The sequence below is a fragment of the Leptopilina heterotoma genome, unplaced genomic scaffold (assembly GCF_015476425.1).
Source record: "Leptopilina heterotoma isolate Lh14 unplaced genomic scaffold, ASM1547642v1 Lhet_261, whole genome shotgun sequence".
Lineage (NCBI taxonomy): Eukaryota > Metazoa > Arthropoda > Insecta > Hymenoptera > Figitidae > Leptopilina > Leptopilina heterotoma.
The window spans coordinates 489,667-510,504 of record NW_025110971.1 but is presented as its reverse complement, the minus strand read 5'-3'; the positions used below and the strand labels follow the sequence as shown (position 1 = coordinate 510,504).

The window sequence follows — 20,838 nt, the reverse complement described above, 5'->3', positions numbered from 1 at the left end:
TTTCTTGAAAATGGTCCCGACAATGTCCCATGGGAAAGCAAAGGGTGTTCTGAGTGGTGCTCGCGTATTAGGTTGGTATATTTCAAGTGGAAGTTACTTTAACGAAGTTCGTTTTGAAAGTGAAAGTTGTTTGAATTGATCGAGACAATTCAGACAATAAATAATATCGGTCCCGTGTATTTCCCTGAATAAGAATGGATCAGGTGAACATGACTTCTAGAGTAGCTTCTTTAACCAGTCGTATATACTCTCTGTCGATAAGTTGGAAAGTAGAGGCAGGCTTTGCACTCATCTACTAAAACCTATACTATTTACTATAATATAAAAGTTTGGTATAATATTTATAATTTTATATAAATTTCATAAAAAGATATGTGAATACCTAAATGTTAAAGAAAATTAATTTTTATCTCCGTAGCCTTTCCTTGAATGTACCGCGGTAAATATTAAGAGCAAAAGAAAAATTATAGTTTTTCTATAGTTTTTCTATTCTATAGTTCTTAATATTTACATATTGTTCGGAAGAAAATATAAATTTTTCTATGAAAGCATTCAATTATTAAAAATCGTTTATAGAAAAATACTATAGAGGAACATGAATCATATATATTATAGTGACTTTGTAAAATTATGTTATGAAACTTTAATAACAAGCTTGTGGGTTATGAAGTTTCGATTTAAGTTATTTCCTTCTTGTAATTATATGCAACAAAGAAATGATTTGTGTAACGAAAATTAATGATTGATGTTTTCAATACAAAAACGTTAACAATGACAATAATGAAAATAAAAATTGGAAGCTGAATCAAACTATTATGGAACAAAGCACGCAAATTATATACAATATTATCTTTTTTTTAAATAATTCATCGCAGTTTATACCTTAAAATAGCAAAGTTTTAGTTTTTAAATGAAAAATATAATTAATAATTATTCTCATTTTACTAAAGTAACTGCATAATGACTATAACATAAATCCGCCGAAATATTGCAGATAATATCAGGAAACGTGACTTAACTTCAGAAACTTGCAGGTATATTAAATTTCCATTGTTTAAAATGTTTGTGCAACAATTTGCAAATATGCAAAGAAGAAAAGAGGAAAAGTGCATTTATAAGCTAAGATAGAAAAATAAAATGTTGACCTGCTTCAAATTTTCTACATTTATATATTATTATTACTATTATTTATTTATTTTTGAATAATTAAATAAATAAATAATAATAGTAATAATAATATATAATAATAAAAGAATTATACTAGTATAATTTAATATTAATTTTGAGTAAAGGAGAAAATTCCAGAACTAATCGAGGTATCAAAGGATTGCATGATAAATACACATATTGATGTTTATGATGTTGCATAATGTTGTTTGCAACCGTATATAAAATTTGATTGTCAACCGACACTTAATCTTTAGGAAGACTATATAAAAGCAAGCGCGCTCAATAAAATAATAGCATATTTTGACGGAAAAATGTGGATTTTCAAGCTTCTTGTTTTTTGCATATTTTTAATATGCACGACAGCGGAGGAAGAAATTAATCTTGAAATTCGCCAAGGAAAGCTGAAGGGTTTAAAAGCAATTACAATAACGGACAATAAACCTTATTTCAGCTTTAAGGGAATTCCATACGCTCAACCCAATGTTGGACTAAATAAATTTCGAGTGAGTTTAAATAATTAAATTTGTCTATATAGATATAAAATTGTTTGTCTCATATTTTGGATTATATACCCATGGGTGATTTTTCTAAAAGTGCTACTTTTGAACTTTGTTTTTTAAAGTTTTTTTCAAATTATCTTATACAAAACTAAAGTCTATAAGAATTTCTAAAATCTACATGATAGAAAAAATAAAACATAATAATAGAAAAAAATTGTAATTTCTGACATTAATTTAAAAAAAATCAAATCAAAAATTGATGTAAATTTTTGTCATCAATTTGATCCATTTGAGTATCAATTTGTTTTATAATGAAATCTGTGCATAAAATTCAGTTGAATAAAGTTTTTTAATTTTTTTAATTGATAAGTAAGTGTTAAATTTTTACTATATGAAAATGTTTAATAATTATTGTAGAGTGAATTTTATAAAATTAAGCAAGATATCAAAAATGACTTTTGGAAGAATCACCCATATAAGAAAACAATATTTTTAGAAGTTCAGGTTTCGCACTCAATAATTTGTTTTTAATAATAAGTATAGCAAAAAGTAGCTTTAAGACTGAAAAAATATCAAAAAATTGCATTAAAACTGAAAAAGTGATAAAAAAGTAGCTACTACCGAAAAATTAAATTTGGCTACTAAAAATTTATTTTAGACGATTCACAAAATTTTTAAAAATTTCATTCTGTATTTCTCTGACATTTTCCTGATTTCAATCAAAAATGTTTGTTTCCTGTTAATAACTTATTCAATTCTAAATTCTTCTAAACTTCAATTCTTTTCCAAACATTTAATTAGAAATTTTTTTTAAAACATAACATTTATTTCAATTAAATTTGAAAAAAATTTTCCATTAATTAATGTAAACCGTTTTCAAATTTACAAAAAATTCTATAAAAATTCATATTGTAACGCATTTAATATTCAATTATTATAATTTAAAATTTTAACTGTAATTTATTTTTAAATCAATTCTTATTCAAAAATTCTACAATAATTAAATTATTTATAAAAATAATTGAATTCTTTTTTTCATTAAATTTTAAAAGAATAATTCAAATATTTCGAAGAACTTAATTATAATTGGATTAAAAATAATTGGATTTTTTTGGTGAATTTTATTATTTATGAAAATAATAATTTAATTATTATAAACTAATTTTGTGAAAAATTTAGAATATTATTAATTTTTACAAAGAATTTTATTATTTTTTAAAATAATTGAATTGTAAAGAATTTTATTAAATTTGTTTAAATAATTTGAATTCCTGGGAAAAATTTTATAATTTAGAAAAAATAGAATTCTTTTTTCATTTTATAAAAATTTAAAAGAATAATTCAAATATTTCAAAAAACGTAATTACAATTGCATTGAAAATAATTGAATTCTTCTGAGGAATTTAATTAGAATTTATTAAAATTATTCTTCCAACGAATTTTATTAAAGTTTTTTTAAATAATTGAATTTTTTTGAATAATTTTATGAAAATTTAAAAAAAAATTAAATTTGTTAAATTTTCAATTATTTAGAATAATTTATTCAAAATTATATTAAAAATAATTGAATTCTTCTAACGAATTTGATTAAATTTTTTTAAATAAATGAATTTTTTTGAAAAATTTTATTATTTATAAAAATTATTGAATTCTTTCGAGGAATTTTATTGAAATTGTATTAAAAATAATTTAATTCTTGCTATGAATTTTATTATTTATGAAAATAATTTAATCCCTATAAACAAATTTTTAATAAATAATTAATTTCTTTTTAAAGAATTTTATTATAATATTTAAATAATTGATTTCTTTGAAAAAATTTCCTTTAATTTATGTCACATAATTAAATTAGTGGGAAAATTTTATTATTCTTATAATTTGAATTTTCGCTTTGAATTTTAAAAAAATTTTTATAAATAATTGAATTCTTTTGAGAAATTTTATTAAAATATATAAATTTGTATATCTAAATGAATAAATAAAATAATAGATATTGAAAATATTTGAATTTCATTATTTGTGAAAATAACTGAATTCTCGCAAAAGATTTTCGAAAAATTTTTGAAATAATTGAATTGTGTAAAAAAATTTATAAAATCTAATTGTTTCTATGAAGAATTTTATTAAAATTTTCATTCAAACTATTAGCAAATTTAAACTTGTGAAAATTCTCAAAAATAGGAAAAAGCATACTTTAATGTCACAAATTTAAAAAAAAGTATCCAAATAGTATAGCTAATCGTAAAAAAATAGTAAATAGTAGGTTTTAGGAGATGAGTGCGAAGCCTAGAAGTTAAAAAATGTATTTGTGCCTCTCCACCGTGAAAGGGACACAGAACTAAAGTTTGATGTGAAAAACAAATGAAAATGAATTTAATATTTATTTTTTAGAATACATTTAGCAATAGAAAGTGTTTTTGATTTCAAAAATAATCAAAAATAAATCTTTAATGAAGTAAATCCCAAAATTTTTTGCAGCAAAGGTCAGCAAGGGTAAAGGTATTTTTATTTATTTATTTCAGAAAAGGTCCCTTTCATCGTAGAGCGACACATAAAATTTACATTTACCAGTATTTTATTTGAATTTTGTTTGTAAACATAGAAATAGAATTTTTTTCAAGAATAGAATGTAACAGGAATCCAGCAGTTGGTGCCAGTATAAAAATGGAAAGAAAAAGTGCCATTAGAAACTCTATTGGGAAAACCTGTTCGATTACCTAACGGAATAACAAAAGGCTATACTATGTGATCTTCTGCGCTCATATTTCTTATAACCTCGATTCATATCACAGTGACTACAATTATTGCCAATTTCAAATGTTAACAATTAACAATAATATTAAAATAATTATATTATAATTATATTAAGGTCATTTGAACCATTATCACACTGTAAAAAAAAGGTTTTAAATTAAAGCTGATTTCGATATTAAAATTAAAACCAAAATTGGTACTAAATTCGTACCTTTCTTTTTACAGTGGTCACAGTTTGTACAAAAGCATGTTTTCTAAAACAGTGACGACAAAATGCTTCAAATGCACTTAAAATAATTATTTTTAACTTTCTGCTCAAATATGTAAATGTACCTGTATGTAAAACTAATTTTGCTCAAATATACAAATTAAAAAAATAATGAAAAATCATATTATAATTGTAATTATATAAAATTAGACAGTGGAATTCGACACAAAAAGTGAATTAAGAATAATTTGGGGAAATTTGTTTTTATTTAGATGAAAGATTTGTTATTATAGGCACCGGAGCCACCAGAGCCTTGGCAGGGAGTTTTAGATGCAACGAAACATGGCTCGACATGTGTCTTTTATTGTCATATTCGCAAGGGATTATTTGGAGATGAAGATTGCCTCTTTCTCAATGTCTATACACCGACTCTGGATAAAAATGCTCGAAAAGCTGTTATTGTATTTTTTCATCGAGGCGCTTTCAATGCCGGCTCGGGAGATGATGATCTCTTTGGTCCAGATTTTCTCATCGACGATGACGTCATTCTCGTCACTTTGAACTACAGACTCGGTGCACTAGGTAAATTGAAAAATTGAATCATAAAAAAATTATTTACAATACTATGTATTTTAAAGTCTCTTTTCTATACTTCAAATCCAAATTTACCTTTTCGTCTTGTAAAATTTCATTCTGTTTTTTTCATCCTCTTGAATTCTTTTTTTTTCTTTTCTAATTTTTTCGTTATGTATTCTTTTTGTCAATTCTCCTTTCTCTTCTTTACTTTCCTTTTTCTTCTTTATGTTCAAAAATTAAAAAAAATTCTCGTCAAAATTTCAATTCTTTATAAATAAATAATAAAATTCTTCTCTGATATTCAATTATTTTACAAAATTTTTATCAAATTCTTGTCAAAATTTCAATTATTTTCAAAAGTTTTCTAAAATTCAATGATTTTCAATATCTACTATTTCAATAAAATTTTCCAAAAGAAATCCATTATTAAAAAAGATTTGAATAAAATTCTACGCAAACATTTAATTATTTTTATAAATAATAAAAATTTTTACAGGCATTCAATTATTTGCAATTTTTTTTATAAATTTCTTCGCAATAATTCAATTATTTTCATAAATAATAAAATTTTTACAGGGATTCAATTATTTTTATAAATAATAAAATTCTTTTAGGAATTCAATTATTTTCATAAATAATAAAACTCATTGCAGAATTTCAACTATTTTTAATGCAATTTTAATCGAATTCCTCAAAAAATGCAATTAATCTTAAAAATTTTATTAAAATTTGTCCAAAAAATTTAATGATCAATTTAAAAATTTTGTTGATAACATTTTTTATGAGAATTTAATTTCCAGAAAAATCCTTAGCAGAAATTCAATTATGTTGAAAATTTAAAAAAAATTCTTTTTCAAAATTTCAATTCTGTTTATAAATAATAAACTTTTCAAAATTCAATCATTTTCAAAACTTTATAATTTTTAATAAATTTTTACGCAAAATTTCAATTATTTTTAAAAATTTTCCAAATTAATTCAATTATTAAAAAAAATATTAATAAAATTCTACGCGAACATTTAATTATTTTCATAAATCATAAAATTTCCTAGGAATTCAATTATTTACAATTTTTTTTATAAATTTCTTCGCAATAATTCAATAATTAAAAAAAAACTAATAATCTTCTTCAGAATTCAATTACTTTTAAAAATAATAAAATTCTTTTCAGCAATTCAAATATTTTTTTAAAAATTTTAATAAAATTCTTTGCAAAAATTTAATTATTTTCATAAATAATAAAATTTATCACAGGAATTCAATTATTTGTTAAAATTTTAATAATAATCGTTATAATAAAATTGTTTGGATGAATTCATTTATCTTCATAAATAATTTTTAAAGAATTTCAATTATTTAAAACACAATATTTTCATCAAATTTTTTTTTGGAAAAAATCATTTCTTTAAAAAGATTTTTTTTAAATTCTTGCCAAGATTGCAATTATTTTTTAAAAACTTTATAATTGTTCGGTGACAAAAATTGAATTATTTTCATAATAAAACTCATTGCAGAATTTCAATTATTTTTAATGCAATTTTAATCGAATTCCTCGAAAAATGTGATTATTTTTAAAAATTTTATTAAAATTCGTCCAAAGAATTTCATGATTAAAAAAATTTGTTGATAACATTTTTTATGAAAATTTTATTTCCAGAAATATGAAATTAATAAATTATTTATTTTTGTATTTAAATAATTGAGTTCTCGTAGAATTTACTAATAAAAATGGTTTTTCATTTCATAAAAATGAATTTCAGTTAAAATTTTAGATTAAAATTAAATATTAAAAGCATTATAACGTGGATTTTTAGAAATAATTAAATTTTGAAAAAGTTTTAAACTAAAATCATTGAAATTCTTAATTTTTTATATTTTTGCCAAACAATTCTGTAGAATTAATTCTTTTTAAAAATTTAATATAGGATTTTTATTGATATTATTTCAAGTTTTTATTTTTCAATATATATTTAATTGCAGAATTTCCAAATAATTGAAATTTTGTAAAATTGAATTGTAAAACGAATGAATTTAAAAATTCTCAAAGAACTTTTTTAAAAATTATTGAAAATAATGGATTTATTAAAGAATTTTAGTTAAAAACACTAGAAATTAATTTAATTTTAGAGAAGTTAGAAATTTTTGCAGAAAATCAATTATTTTCAAGAGTAATAAAATTCTTCTTAAGGATTCAATTATTTTTACTAATAATAAAACTCATCGCAGCGTATCAATTATTTTTCATACAATTATAATTGAATTCCTTGAAATAAATAATTATGTTCATGCAAGTTTTAATAAAATTCGAGAACAGAATTCAATTATTGAAAAATTTTTTAATAAAATTCTTTATGAGAATTGAATTTTGAGAAACATTCAATTATTCAAAAAATTATTTACTTTTTCATTTAAATAATTAAATTCTTGTCGAATTTTCTAATAAAAATTGATTTTCATTTCATAAAAATGAATTTCAGTTAAAATTCCAGATAATAATTGAATATTAAAAGCAATATAGCGTGAATTTTTAGATGTAATTGAATTTTGAAATTAATTTTTTTGAAAAAGTTGAATTGAATTTTCTTTTATATTATTTGAAGTTTTTATTTTCGAATATGCATTTAATTAAAGAATTTAGGAATAATTGAAATTTCGTGAAATTGAATATTGTAAACAAATGGATTTGAAAATTGCCAAAGAACTTTTTTGAAAATTATTAAAAATAGTTGATATAATAAGTAAAATTGTAGTTAAAAATTTTTGAAAATAATAATTGAATTGAAATAATGAAAATAATTTTGAAGAAGCATAATATTCTTATAATATAAAATAATGATTTTATTACTTGGTCATCTTTAATTATTATAAATTATGAAGAAATCGATGACTCCGAGTCGAAGACTCGGAGTTATCGATATCTTCATGTTTTATAGTTATAAAAAAATTTAATGAACTAAAATTTCATTCATTGTAAAAAATAACACCAAAATTGATTATTTTAATCTTTCTTTGGTGTTAATTTGATCTGCAACACTTTTTAATACCTCACGATTTACTGTGTTTTCTTTATTCTCCTTTTTCTTCTTCACTTCTTCTGTTATTTCCCTAGAAGATAATATATTTTCTCGAATAACTTTTGTAAAATATTTACATATTTAAAACTCTTTTTTTGTACTATTTTTTTAGGTTTCTTAAGTACTGGCGACGCTAACGCTCCGGGAAATGTTGGTTTAAAGGATCAGGTAATGGCCCTTCGGTGGGTTAAGGAAAATATCCAGAAATTCGGTGGTTGTCCGAATAGAGTTTCAATTGCGGGAGTTAGCGTCGGTTCATCTTCTGTTCATTATCATATGCTTTCGCCAATGTCAAAAGGTCAAGTTCTAATTATTTTATGGAAATTACAATTTTCGAATTTACAATATACATATAGTTAACCGAAATATTAACTAATTTACAGGATTATTTAAAAGTGCCATTATGCAGAGTGGAACTGCTTTGGGCGGTTATGCAATCGCTCACGATGGTAAGGAAATGTCCTTCAAATTGGGCGAACATTTGGGAGTGAAAACCACCGATTCTGCAGAACTTGTTAAAAAATTGGCAGAATTTACAGCGAAACAACTTGTCGACGCGACTATGGAAATTGAGAAAAATTTGGTAAAATCTTCTTATTTTTTAAGAGAATATAAAAATATTACAAAAGTATATAATTTTTTTTTGGGAGAAAATAAAACAATTTCGAATTTCGTTTTTATTCTCTATTATTCTATCAACTCTTTTTTTTTAAATGCTTTTTTTTGATTGATTTTCGATATATATATTTACATGCCAGTGAATTGACAATCACTTTTATTGAATTTCCCAGAATTCATTGAAAGGTCGAATGCATGCGTTTGTGCCTGTAGTTGAGCCACAAGCCGGCCAGGAAGTATTTTTGCCAACCGATCCGTGGGAGATGATGAAATCCGGCAGTTTTGCCGATGTGCCCTTAATTATTGGCTACGCTTTAGACGAAATGATTTTTATGACGAAAGGTTGCTGAAAATTTATTTTTCTATTTCATTTAAAACATAAAATATCAATTATCAATATAATATAATTAATAAAAGCCTTTTTTATTTAAACAGAATTCCTCCCAAAGGCAGACGAACTTAATAATCATTTGGAGTTATTTGTGCCAGACAGTTTAAATATTACAGACGATGGAAAACTCAAGGAAATTTCAGAATCAATAAGAAAATTCTATTTTGATGGAAAGGCTTTAACTTCAAAAAGTGTTTCAGAATTTACAAAGGTATAAAAAAAATTTATAAATTTTAAAACAAATTTTCAATTTCAAATAAATTTTTAATAAATTTTTAATGAAATGTTATAAAAAATTTCAGTTAACAAGTGACGTTTATTTCACTTACGGAGTTGCAATTATGACAAAAATGATGGCAGCGAAAAATAAACGACCAATTTATGAATATTTATTTTCTTATAATTCAACAGCTGGTTTCGTGAAAACTTTTTTAAAAGTTGAAGAAGGTACTAAATTGATTCTATATATATAAATAAAAAAAATAATTATTTTAAATTATCAAAATTATTATCATAAATAAAGAAAATTATTTTTATAAAATATGCGAGTAACGAAAAAAAACAATTACATTTTTATATCCTTCAAATTAGAAACTTTTTATTTAAATTTATCTCGAAAAACGTATAGGTAACTTTATTTTCCTCTATTTTCAGCTGGAGTGTCGCACGGTGACGATTTGGCTTACGAATTTTATTCCAAGTATTTTAATAACAAGCCAGAACCGGGTTCACCTGATGAGAAAATGAAAAAAACTTTTACGAAATTATGGACGAATTTTGTTAAAAATAGGTGAAATTGCATATTATTTTTTTTACCAACAAATTGTTTTAAATTTTTAGACAAACTCTTACATTTTTTAAAAATATTTTTTTTATCATTCATGTCACTATTTTTTTATATTTATTTATGTCATCTTTTTTCAAATTTTTATATTTATTTACGTGACTTTTTCAAACTTTTATATTTATTTACGTTACTTTTTCAAATTTTTATATTTATTTACGTCACTTTTTTTTATAAATTAATACTTATTTACGTCACTTTATTTTTTATCATCCCTTTAATTATTTGTTATTTAATATTGTCAGGAATCCTACGAACAAATTGGACGATGATATTACGGTAAATTGGGAGCCCTTAGGTCCCGAAGGAAATTACATGAATATCAATTTGCCTCTGAAAATGGAGAAAGGTCTTTACAAAGACCGAGAGAGTTTTTGGGTCAATATTTACAGAGACATATTAGGAGAACATGTAAAGCTATTTGAATAAGTAGATTATTTTAAATTTCACAATTTAATTTATTTCTCCTGATAATAAAAGAATAGGTGTTTAATAAAATTAATATAAATAATTATTAATAATTAATAGTGTGTTATAAGTGTAAAAGAAATTTAACTTTTTATTTATTTTGACATTAATGAATATATTTAAATAAGATACGTCTGACTAAAATTTACTTTTACTACTGCAAAAGAAAAAAAATTTTCAAAAATATTTTTTCTGTCTGAATTTTATCTAAATAACAATAAATTAATATGTGTCTGACTCAAACTGACTTCTACTACTGTGAAAATTATTTTTAAAAAATATTTTGTCTTACTAAACCTCTACCTTAACTACTGACACTTTTACAAAGATTGAACTTCACTTATCACTATTGACTTTAGGATTCCAAATTTTAAATTTGAAAAAATTTTAAATTTAGTCTGACAAGAAAAGTTTTTTCTACTGAAACAAGAATTAGTGAAAGTAGAATAGTAGTGGCAGTAGTAATAGTAATAGTAGTAATAGTAATAATAGTAGCAGTAGTAGTAAAAAATAATAAGTCGAATGTACAAATGTTTTTGAGTAGTTTTGTCTGACTATTATCGATTTCTACTACTTGTAATTACAAAACAAAAGTTTGAAACAATTCTCCGACCAAAACAATTGTTTTAGGTCTAAAAATTGATTTCCAAAACTTTTGACGTCTGACCAAAAGTGTCTATTACTACTAGCTTAAAGTAAACACAACTGGGAAAAGAGTGAACGAATCAAACTTTTGTTTTAACACCCCCTTAAGGTCTTTACAATAAAAAAATCAAGTAAAAATTTATAATAAACGTTCTTTTTATTAATACTTCAATATAATAAGCGCAATTGAAATATGAACACCACATAGAAAAGTAAGAAAGATTTTCCAACTTAAAATAAAGTTTCATATAAATTGAAAAAATTTGTTCGAAATACAAAGAAAAAAACCATTTACATATACAAACGTTCTTACAAAATTGTATATCTTTGGTATTTGGAAACATTCAAGAAGAAAAATAAAGAATCATTTCGAAATTTTTTAAACACACAAATTTTTTATGAGAATATCAAGTTAAGAAAAAAAAGGTTGCTTTGCAACAATTTTGCAGTTTTTTGTCTAAATTTCAAATCTTTGAAAAAATTGTGTACCTGAATTATAAATATCATAAAAACTGCATTATTCTCAATATCCACAAGTCATCAGAATAAATTTTGAACATATTTGTGCTTCTCTTTTACTCGCATTTTAACACATTTACCCTTATATGTATATGTATAAAAAAAATATTTACATTATTTTACAGAAAAAAAAAATTCTTTTTCAAATTTCTTATTCCCAGGGATCGTCGTCCCTATCTCCATCGAAATTCTGTTGAACCTGTTGTTTGCGAAGGGAATTTCGTAGTCGCTGTTTTGCGATACGTAAAACTTCTCGCATCTGTGAGGCAAACATTGCTCTCGTTGGTTGTTCAAAATGCTGACTTTGAGAAACTGCTTCTGTATATTAAAATTTAAACATTTAATGGTTTATATTCAATTTTCAAAATTGGGAAAATTTTTTTCTCTATAATTTCACAGTTTTCCGAAGGATATCAAATTGAAACAGAAGAATGAAAAATGTTGTAACGTTTTTGATTTTGTTTTGATTTTTTTTTAGACAAAAAAATCAAAAAACGTGTTGCTACGTTTTTGATTTAATTTTTTTTTAAACAAAAGAATCAAAAACGTTGCAACGTTTTTGATTTGATTTTTTTTTTTGACGAAAGAATCAAAAACTTTGCAACGTTTTTGATTCTTTTGTCTCAATTTTGATATCCTTACAGAAAAACTGTGAAATTAGGGAAAATTCAGTGATACCCAGTAGCGATAATTTTTTTTCAAAACCCACCATAAAATGCATTTGTTATTTGCCTGCTGTATAAAGCAAGTCCAACTTGTGCGTGACCAGTGTCCTTTCCATGCCATGTAAAATTATTGGCGACATCATTAGTGAGAACTTCCTTCATGCAAAGATTTAATGCTTCTCGTAACGTGAAACCTCCAATGTACTTTAAATATTTAACCTGAAATTTTTTTTTCATAAAAAATACATTTTTTGGTAAAGTTAAAAAAAATGTTAGGTATATTGATTTTTAACTAAATTTTTATGAAATTCAATTACTTTTCAAAATTTTAGTTAGAATTCTTCAAAAATTCATATAGATTTTGAAAAAAAAATTTTAAAAGTGAAAAAATAAATTTTTTTTAGTATAAAATTTATTTTTATTAATTTTAACAAAATTTACGATCAATTGAAAATTTAACAAAAATTTAACAAAATTTCCGATCAATTGAAAATTTAAATAAATATTTTTAATTTGTACGAGAATTGAAGTTGTATTAACAAAATTTTAATTGCTATTTTCAAAAGAGTGATTTTTGTCCTAATTTCTAAATTAAATTATTTAAACTTGAACAATTTTTTTTCAATAAATATATATAAATTTATACTTTTTTATTTTTCCACAGGAGTTAAAATTTTTTAATAATTTTAGTGTAAAATGTTTTGAGATTAAACAATAATTAAAAATTCATTTTACACAGAAAAAAGTGAGTGTTATTTTAACACTGAATTCGGTGTTAAAAGTGTCTGCATCAAACTTTAGCTCGGAAGTGTTATTTTAACACCGCAAATAAGGTAAATTTTCTATTATAGAAAATTTATCCTCACTAAAATTACCCTACCAAAATTTACCCGCATCAAAAACAACACTCGCTTTTCTCTGTGTATGAAAACTTAAAAGAATAATTGAATTATTTAGAATAATTTATTTAAAATTGCATTAAAAATAATTGAATTCTTATGATGAATTTTTTATTTTTTATCATAATAATTGAATTCTTCCAACGAATTTTTTTGAATTTTCTTAAATAATTGAAATTTTTTGAATGATTTTATGAAAATTTGAAAGAATCATTCTATTATTTAGAATAATTTATTTTAAATTGTAGGTGTCGAAAATAATTGAATTCTTGTCCTGAATTTTACTATTTATGAAAATAATTGAATTCTTCCAACTAATTTTATTACATTTTTTAAATAATTGAATTTTTTAAAATCATTTTATGAAAAATTTAAAAAAATAATTCAATTATTTAGAATATTTTATTTTAAATTGTATATTTAAAGTAATTGAATTATTTCTATGAATTTTATTATTCTTGAAAATAATTGAATTCTTCCAACTAATTTTATTACATTTTTTAAATAATTGAATTTTTTAAAATCATTTTATGAAAAATTTAAAAAAATAATTCAATTATTTAGAATATTTTATTTAAAATTGTATATATTTAATTGAATTATTACTATGAATTTTATTATTTATGAAAATAATTTAATTCTTCCAACGAATTTTATTAAACTTTTTTTTAAATAATTGAATTTTTTTAAATCGTTTTATGAAAATTTAAAAGAATAATTCAATTATTCAAAATAATTTTTTTTAAATTGTATCAAAAATAATTGAATTTTTGTGGTAAATTTGACTATTTTTGAAAATAATTAAAATACTATGGACAATTTTATTAATTATGAAAATAATTGAATTTTTTAAATCGTTTATGAAAATTTAAAAGAATAATTCATAATTCAATTATTTAAAATAAATTTTTTTAAAAATTGTATTAAAAATAATTGAATTCTTGTACTGAATTTTACTACTTAAGAAAATAATTGAAATACTGTGGACAATTTTATTAATTATGAAAATAATCAAATTCTTCTAACGAATATTATTGAATTTTTTATTAAAAGAATTTAAATACATTATTTCTTGTACAAATTTTATTATTCATGATAGTACATGAATTGTTGCATTGAATTTTCTTTATTTTTTCTATAAAACAATAGAATTCTTTTGAGAAATTTTATTAAAATCGTATAGATATTGAAAGTATTTGAATTTCAGTGAAGAATTTTATTATTTTTTGAAAATTATTGAATTTCTCCGAAAGATTTTCCAAATATTTTTAAAAATAATTGAATTGTTTCAAAGAATTTTATAAAAAAAATTTTTTAAATTGTTTCTAAGAAGTATTTTATTAAAATTTTTAAGAGATTTATATATTTAATTGACGACTTGAGACATCGACACAAAGTATTTTTAAAGATTCTATTAGCAAATATTAATTAGTAAACTAATTAGTAAATATTTATAAAATGAATTTGTATTAAACTTACCAATCCATTATAAACTTCATCACTTGCATTGTCAAATTCAATGACTTCTTGAACCGTTTGCATCGGAATAATGCCCGGTTTCGCCGGAGCTTGGCCTTTTCGTTTCTCTTGCATCACATGACGTTCAATTGTTTCAAGTCGAGAATTAATTGCAAGAAGGTGATTATTATATGTGTCCATTTTCAAATTTAATTTCCTGTAAAATATGAATTTAGTAACTTGAATATATAATTATTATAATTCATACTCATAATTAACACTAAGCCCACTGTAAAAATTAAGTATCCTAAAAGTGACTACAAAGTTATTTAAAATATCTTCTATTAAAATGTTTCTAGTTTAAACATCTTTTATTTAGATGTTTCTAGCTTCTCATCTTAATATAAGATGTTTCTATTCTAAAAATCTTAATATAAGATGTTTGTAGCCTAAAAATCTTAATATAAGATGTTTGTATCCTAAAAATCTTAATATAAGACGTTTCCAGCCTAAACATCTTAATATAAAATGTTTCTGACCTAATCTTCTATTAAGATGTTTTAAGTAACTTTGTAGCCACTTTCAGGATACTTAATCTTTACAGTATTTTTCCTTTTTTTTTAAAACTTTTACCTCAATTCTAATACAATATCAAGATTATGATCCTGATGATTTAGAGGTGCTTGTTGTTGTTGATCTCCCCCACTTTCCATTCCTTGATTATTTTCCGTAAATGGTTCCGTTTTAAATGTGGAAGACAAACCATTTTCAGCAGGTGCACCATCTTGAAAACCAGATGGACCAGGAAGAAAATTCATGGAAAAAGAAAAGTTTTCGGAAATTGTCGACGTTGGTAGTAGGGGATCGACAACTTGTTGCGTATCAGGAAATGAATTCGCCGATTGTTGAACAAATTGTGGAACACGACAATTGTCCACTTGTTGTTGACTTTGAATATAAACAATATTCTGTGAATGAATTTGTTGTTCCTGTTGATTAATTCTATCGTCAGCAATTGAATTTTGCCCTTCTTTCCTATTTTCATCTCTTTTATTCTCAACTGCAACCGATTCTTGAATAAGTTTCACTTCTTCTCGTATTCGTCGCCTTTGTCGCATTGATAGACAATTTCTTATTCTTGATTTTCGTGCAATTCCCTCTAGTCTATGATTCCTCATTGTTATCTAATTTTTGAAGATTCTAAACAATAGAAAATTATTAGACTTTGTGTTATGATATTAAAGCCTTTCTCTCTTACATCAGGAAATAAAAATTTAACTTTAATTAATTAAATTTATGTCATTTGTTGTGTAATTTGTAGCATTTAACTTCTTGTTCGGAGTACAAAATTGCCACTTTATCAGAATTTCTATTTTATTTTTAACTTCAAACAAATTTTAATCTTTGTCCATACATGGACTGTTACATACTAAAAACTAAATCTCACAAATATTTCTGCTAACATTGTTCTAATTTTCAGTTTTCACTTGAAATATTAAATCAAATTATTGTTTCTTCAGCCAAAATGATAATCAAAACAAACTTATAAAAGTGATAAGTGACAAAACATTTAAAACTATTCGTAAAATAGTATAGAACATTAATTGCATAGAGCATCAGTAAATTACCAAACAAAGAGTAAATTACATCTAAATGATATCGAATAAAATTACAATGCAAAGAAATAAGAAATAGTAAAATTTTGTTTCACTTACCGCAATTGAAATGCAACGTAATAAATTTCTGGACGATTCTAACCTCGACTATTTCACCGACACCTCAAGAAATTAAATTCACACACTTCATCACAAGGATAATTTTACCCAAATATACGAGTCAATTATTTATTTAGTAATTTTCTTTGAAGAAAAAACGTACAAAATTGTGTCAAAATATGAAAAAAGCGGGGAATGTTAATTCTGATACATGTTTGTTCATGCATTAGGGACCAGGTGTTTAACAGGGTTCGGTAGGTTCTGTAGTTGTTGAGTCTTAAGCAGGGACCATTAGGTCTTTTCAGTTTTTCTAAAAATAACTTTTTTACCTCGAATTTTGATTTGAAAATTAGTTTCAAAATTTTCAAAATTAACAATTTAGTAATTTATTATTAAGGAAAAATACAAAAAGAAAAAATTTGCTTTGTAGCTTTCGAAGGAAATACAGGAATCGAATGGTAAAAGTGTAATACACTCTTAGCTTCACATGGCTATAGATGCCTTTACCAAGAGCTGTCCACATCTGGTGAGCGTTATCAGGTACTAACATATTTCTTCACTCAATAAATTCTTGAAATTCTTGAAGTATGAAAAATTTTGTTCAAATCGGTCTGGAGTACTTCGATACATATGATAATTAGCCAGCTTTGTTAATTTTTTAAAAATCTACTACTTTTTAAAATTTGTAATTTTTTTTATGTACAATTCTATCGATTTTTTAAACGTCTACCGAATCTTATGAGTATCATAAAATTGAAACTATAAAGTTAATCAAATTGATGCTAAAAATTTAGATCAATTTTTAAATGTTCCACATTTTTAGTATCAATTCGTTGCAATTTGATAGTTTTAAGTTAACAGTGGCTACTAAATAGTAATTGCTACTAAATTATTAAGTTTACTAATTCAAAAGCATAGTCAGTCACTAATTGAAATTAGTAAAAGTGTTTACTAATTCAAATTTAGAGAGTAATTATCAATTACATTATTATAGTTTATATAGAATTTTTCCAACTGGTCCTGTTTGTCAATGACCATTGAGGCCACTTGGAAATAGAATTATATTATTTATGTATTTTATATTCACACAGATATGAAAGAAAATTGTCAGGTTTTGTCTTTTATGACACTCATAAAAGTCTAGAAAGTAAATCGCTACTTCTCGCGGGTAGACCAGAGAAATTTGGCAATGATTCAAATACCCTGAGACAGAAATATTGACCTAGAAAATTCGAAAGATTTATTATATCATTTACAGTTACATATTCAATTGAGATTTTATATACCCATATCAATTTCAAATTATCGACATTTATTAACAATGTATTAGAAAGACACACACGTCGACTTCAGTTATATATTCTATAATACTTCAAAATTAGTTTTTCCCACGCGGTAAAAAGAATAGAAAATTATTATTTTAAGACGAAAGTCTTAAATAAATATTTTCTTTTCGCTATAGAGTCGAAAACCTCATTTTGAGGCTTTGCATTCAATAATTTGTTTTAAAAAAGTAGCTTTAAGAATGGAAAAAGTATCAAAAAGTAGAATTAAGACTGATGAAAATAGTAAAAAAGTAGCTACTATCGAGAAATTAAATTTGTCTACTTAAAATTTATTTTCGACGATTCTAAAAATTCATAAAAATGTTATTCTGTATTTCTCTGACATTTTGCTGATTACCATCAAAAAAAATTTTTTTTTCTTGCTAATAACTCCAATTCTAAATTCTTCTAAACTTCAATTATTTTCCAAAATTTTAATTAGAAATTTTAGAAATTAGAGAATTCTTCAAAAATTCGATTATATTTCAAAATAATTTTTAAAAGTAAGAAAATTAATTTTTTTAAAACATAAAATTTATTTCAATTAAATTTGACAAAATTTTTCATTAATTCATGTAAAACCTTTTTCAAATTGATAAGAACTTCTATAAAAATTCATATTACAACGCATTTAATATTCAATTATTATAATAAAAAATGTAAACTGAAATTTATTTTTAAATCAATTCTTATTCAAAAATTCTACAAGAATTCAATTATTTAAATACAAAAATAAAAAATTGATAGAATAACTGATTGTTTCTTGAAATTAAATACTAAAAAAGAATTTTATCAAAATTTTTTTCAAATAATTCATTTATTTCGAAAAATATTAATAAAAGTTTAGAAAATAAAAATACATTTTTCGAGAAATTCATTTCAAACTGTATTAAAAGTATTTGAAATCGTGTTAAATTTTTTTTATTTATGAAAATAATTGTATATTCTTGCAACGAATTTCAGAAAATTTTTCAAAATAATTGAATTTCTGTAAAGAATTTTATTGTTTATGACAATAATTGAATTCTTGTCACGATTTTTAGTAAATTCTTTTAAATAATTGAATTTCTGTGAGGAATTTTGTATATTTATGAAAATAATTGTATTTTGTAACGAATTTCAGTAAATTTTTTTAAGTAATTCAATTTCTGTGAAGAATTTTTATATTTTTCAAAATAATTGAATTTTTGTGAAGAATTTTATTGTTTATGACAATAATTGAATTCGTGTAACGAATTTCAGTAAATTCTTTTAAGTAATTGAATTTCTGTGAAGAGTTTTATTATTTATGAAAATAATTGAATTCTTGCAACAAATTTCTGTAAATTTTTTTAAATAATAATTGAATTTCTGTGAAGAATTTTATTATTTATGAAAATAATTGAATGCTTGCAAAGAATTTCAGTAAATTTTTTTTAAGTAATTGAATTTCTGTGAAGAATTTTTGTATTTTTAAAAATAATTGAATTCTAGCAACGAATTTCAGTAAATTTTTTTTTAATAATTGTGTTTCTGTGAAGGATTTTAATATTTTTAAAAATAATCAAAATCTTTTTTTTAATTTATTAAAATTTAAAAGAATAATTTTCAAATATTTTAAAGAACTCAATTAAAATTGGATTAAAAATTATTTGAACTTTTTTGATGAATTTTATTATTTATGAAAATAATAATTTAACTATTATAAACAAAATTTGTCAAAATTTTAGAATATAAATAATTTTTTACAAAGATTTTTATTTAAATTTTTAAATAACTGAGTTCTTTTGAAATTTTTTTTTAAAATTGTATTTCACACAATTGAATTACTTTGAAAACTTTATTATATTCATAAAATTTGAATTTTCGCTTTAAATTTTATTAGATTTTTGAAACTTATCAAAGTCATTTGAAAAGTTTTATGAAAATTTTCGAAAATAATTGTATTAAAAATAATTTAATTTTTGTGATGAAGTTTATTATTTATGAAAATAATTTACTTCCTATAAACAAATTTTTAGTAAATAATTAATTTCTTTTTAAATAAATTTATTAAAATATTGAAATAATTGATTTCTTTAAAAAAAATTCCTTTTATTTATTTCACATAATCGAATTACAGTGAAAATTTTATTATTCATATTATTTGAATTTTCGCTTTGAATTTTATTAAATTTTTTATAAATAATTGAATTCTTTTGAGGAATTTTATTAAAATATATAAATTTGTATATCTAAATAAATAAATAAAATAATAAATATTGGAAATATTTGAATTTCATTATTTGTGAAAATAACAGAATTCTCACAAAGGATTCTCGAAAAATTTTTGAAATAATTGAATTGTATCAAAGAATTTTATAAAAACTACGTTCTAATTATTTCTCAGAAGAAATTTATTAAAAGTTTCAAGAATAATTTCTTTATTCCAACTATTAGCGAATTTAAAGTTGTGAAAATTGTCAAAAATAGAAAAAAGTAGCTTTTAGTGTCACAAATTTATGAAAAAGTAACCAAATAGCAGTTAATCGTGAAAAAAGTAGTGAATAGTAGGTTTTAGTAGATGAATGCAAAGCCTGTCATTTCAATATGAAATAAAATGTTATATTCTTTTTTACATTAAAAACATTTTTTAAACAATTTGTATACATTTCATTGTGCTTATATTGAAACCATAATTGCCTTATATATATCCTATTTAGGTCATAAATAATGCAAATTAAAAAATATTCATAAAGCAAGAATTTATGTGAAAATTTAAAAAACTAAATCTCTATCTATAATTTTGTTTGAAGAATTGTAAGTAGTCTTGCGCGTATTATTTTTAGAGTGACGTGTGTGTTCACTTTCGCTTTCTCTCACACACTCCTTCCTCGTTCGCCATTTGCTGCGTCCAAATATTGGTTCACCACTTGCTTTATAGTCCCGAGATGAACAGGATTCCAGACTAACAAAGAGTGAAACTAGTAACTTATCCATCATAGTGTAAATGAAGATTCATATAGTGAAAATGGTCAATTGTTCATCATA

General features: G+C 22.6%; 3 protein-coding genes across 4 annotated transcripts in view; 1 reads left to right on the top strand and 2 right to left on the bottom strand.

The window, feature by feature from the left end:
- Window positions 1-20,838, bottom strand: part of LOC122503426 (xaa-Pro aminopeptidase 1-like) — a 75,791-nt gene that overhangs the window by 18,662 nt on the left and 36,291 nt on the right. The window lies entirely within an intron of this gene.
- On the top strand, window positions 1,298-10,668 carry LOC122503427 (esterase FE4-like). The gene is made up of 9 exons (XM_043613961.1): window positions 1,298-1,673; window positions 4,926-5,214; window positions 8,395-8,580; window positions 8,666-8,865; window positions 9,074-9,242; window positions 9,336-9,502; window positions 9,594-9,738; window positions 9,946-10,081; window positions 10,381-10,668. Exons 1-9 carry the CDS (start codon window positions 1,482-1,484, stop codon window positions 10,562-10,564), a joined length of 1,668 nt encoding a protein of 555 aa, XP_043469896.1. The 5' UTR covers window positions 1,298-1,481; the 3' UTR covers window positions 10,565-10,668.
- Window positions 11,885-16,765, bottom strand: LOC122503428. Its single transcript, XM_043613962.1, has 5 exons — window positions 16,505-16,765; window positions 15,423-15,989; window positions 14,811-15,006; window positions 12,477-12,651; window positions 11,885-12,085 (listed from the first exon to the last, which is right to left on the bottom strand). The coding sequence occupies exons 2-5, from the start codon at window positions 15,965-15,967 to the stop codon at window positions 11,919-11,921; spliced, it is 1,083 nt and encodes a 360-aa protein (XP_043469897.1). The 5' UTR covers window positions 15,968-15,989; window positions 16,505-16,765; the 3' UTR covers window positions 11,885-11,918.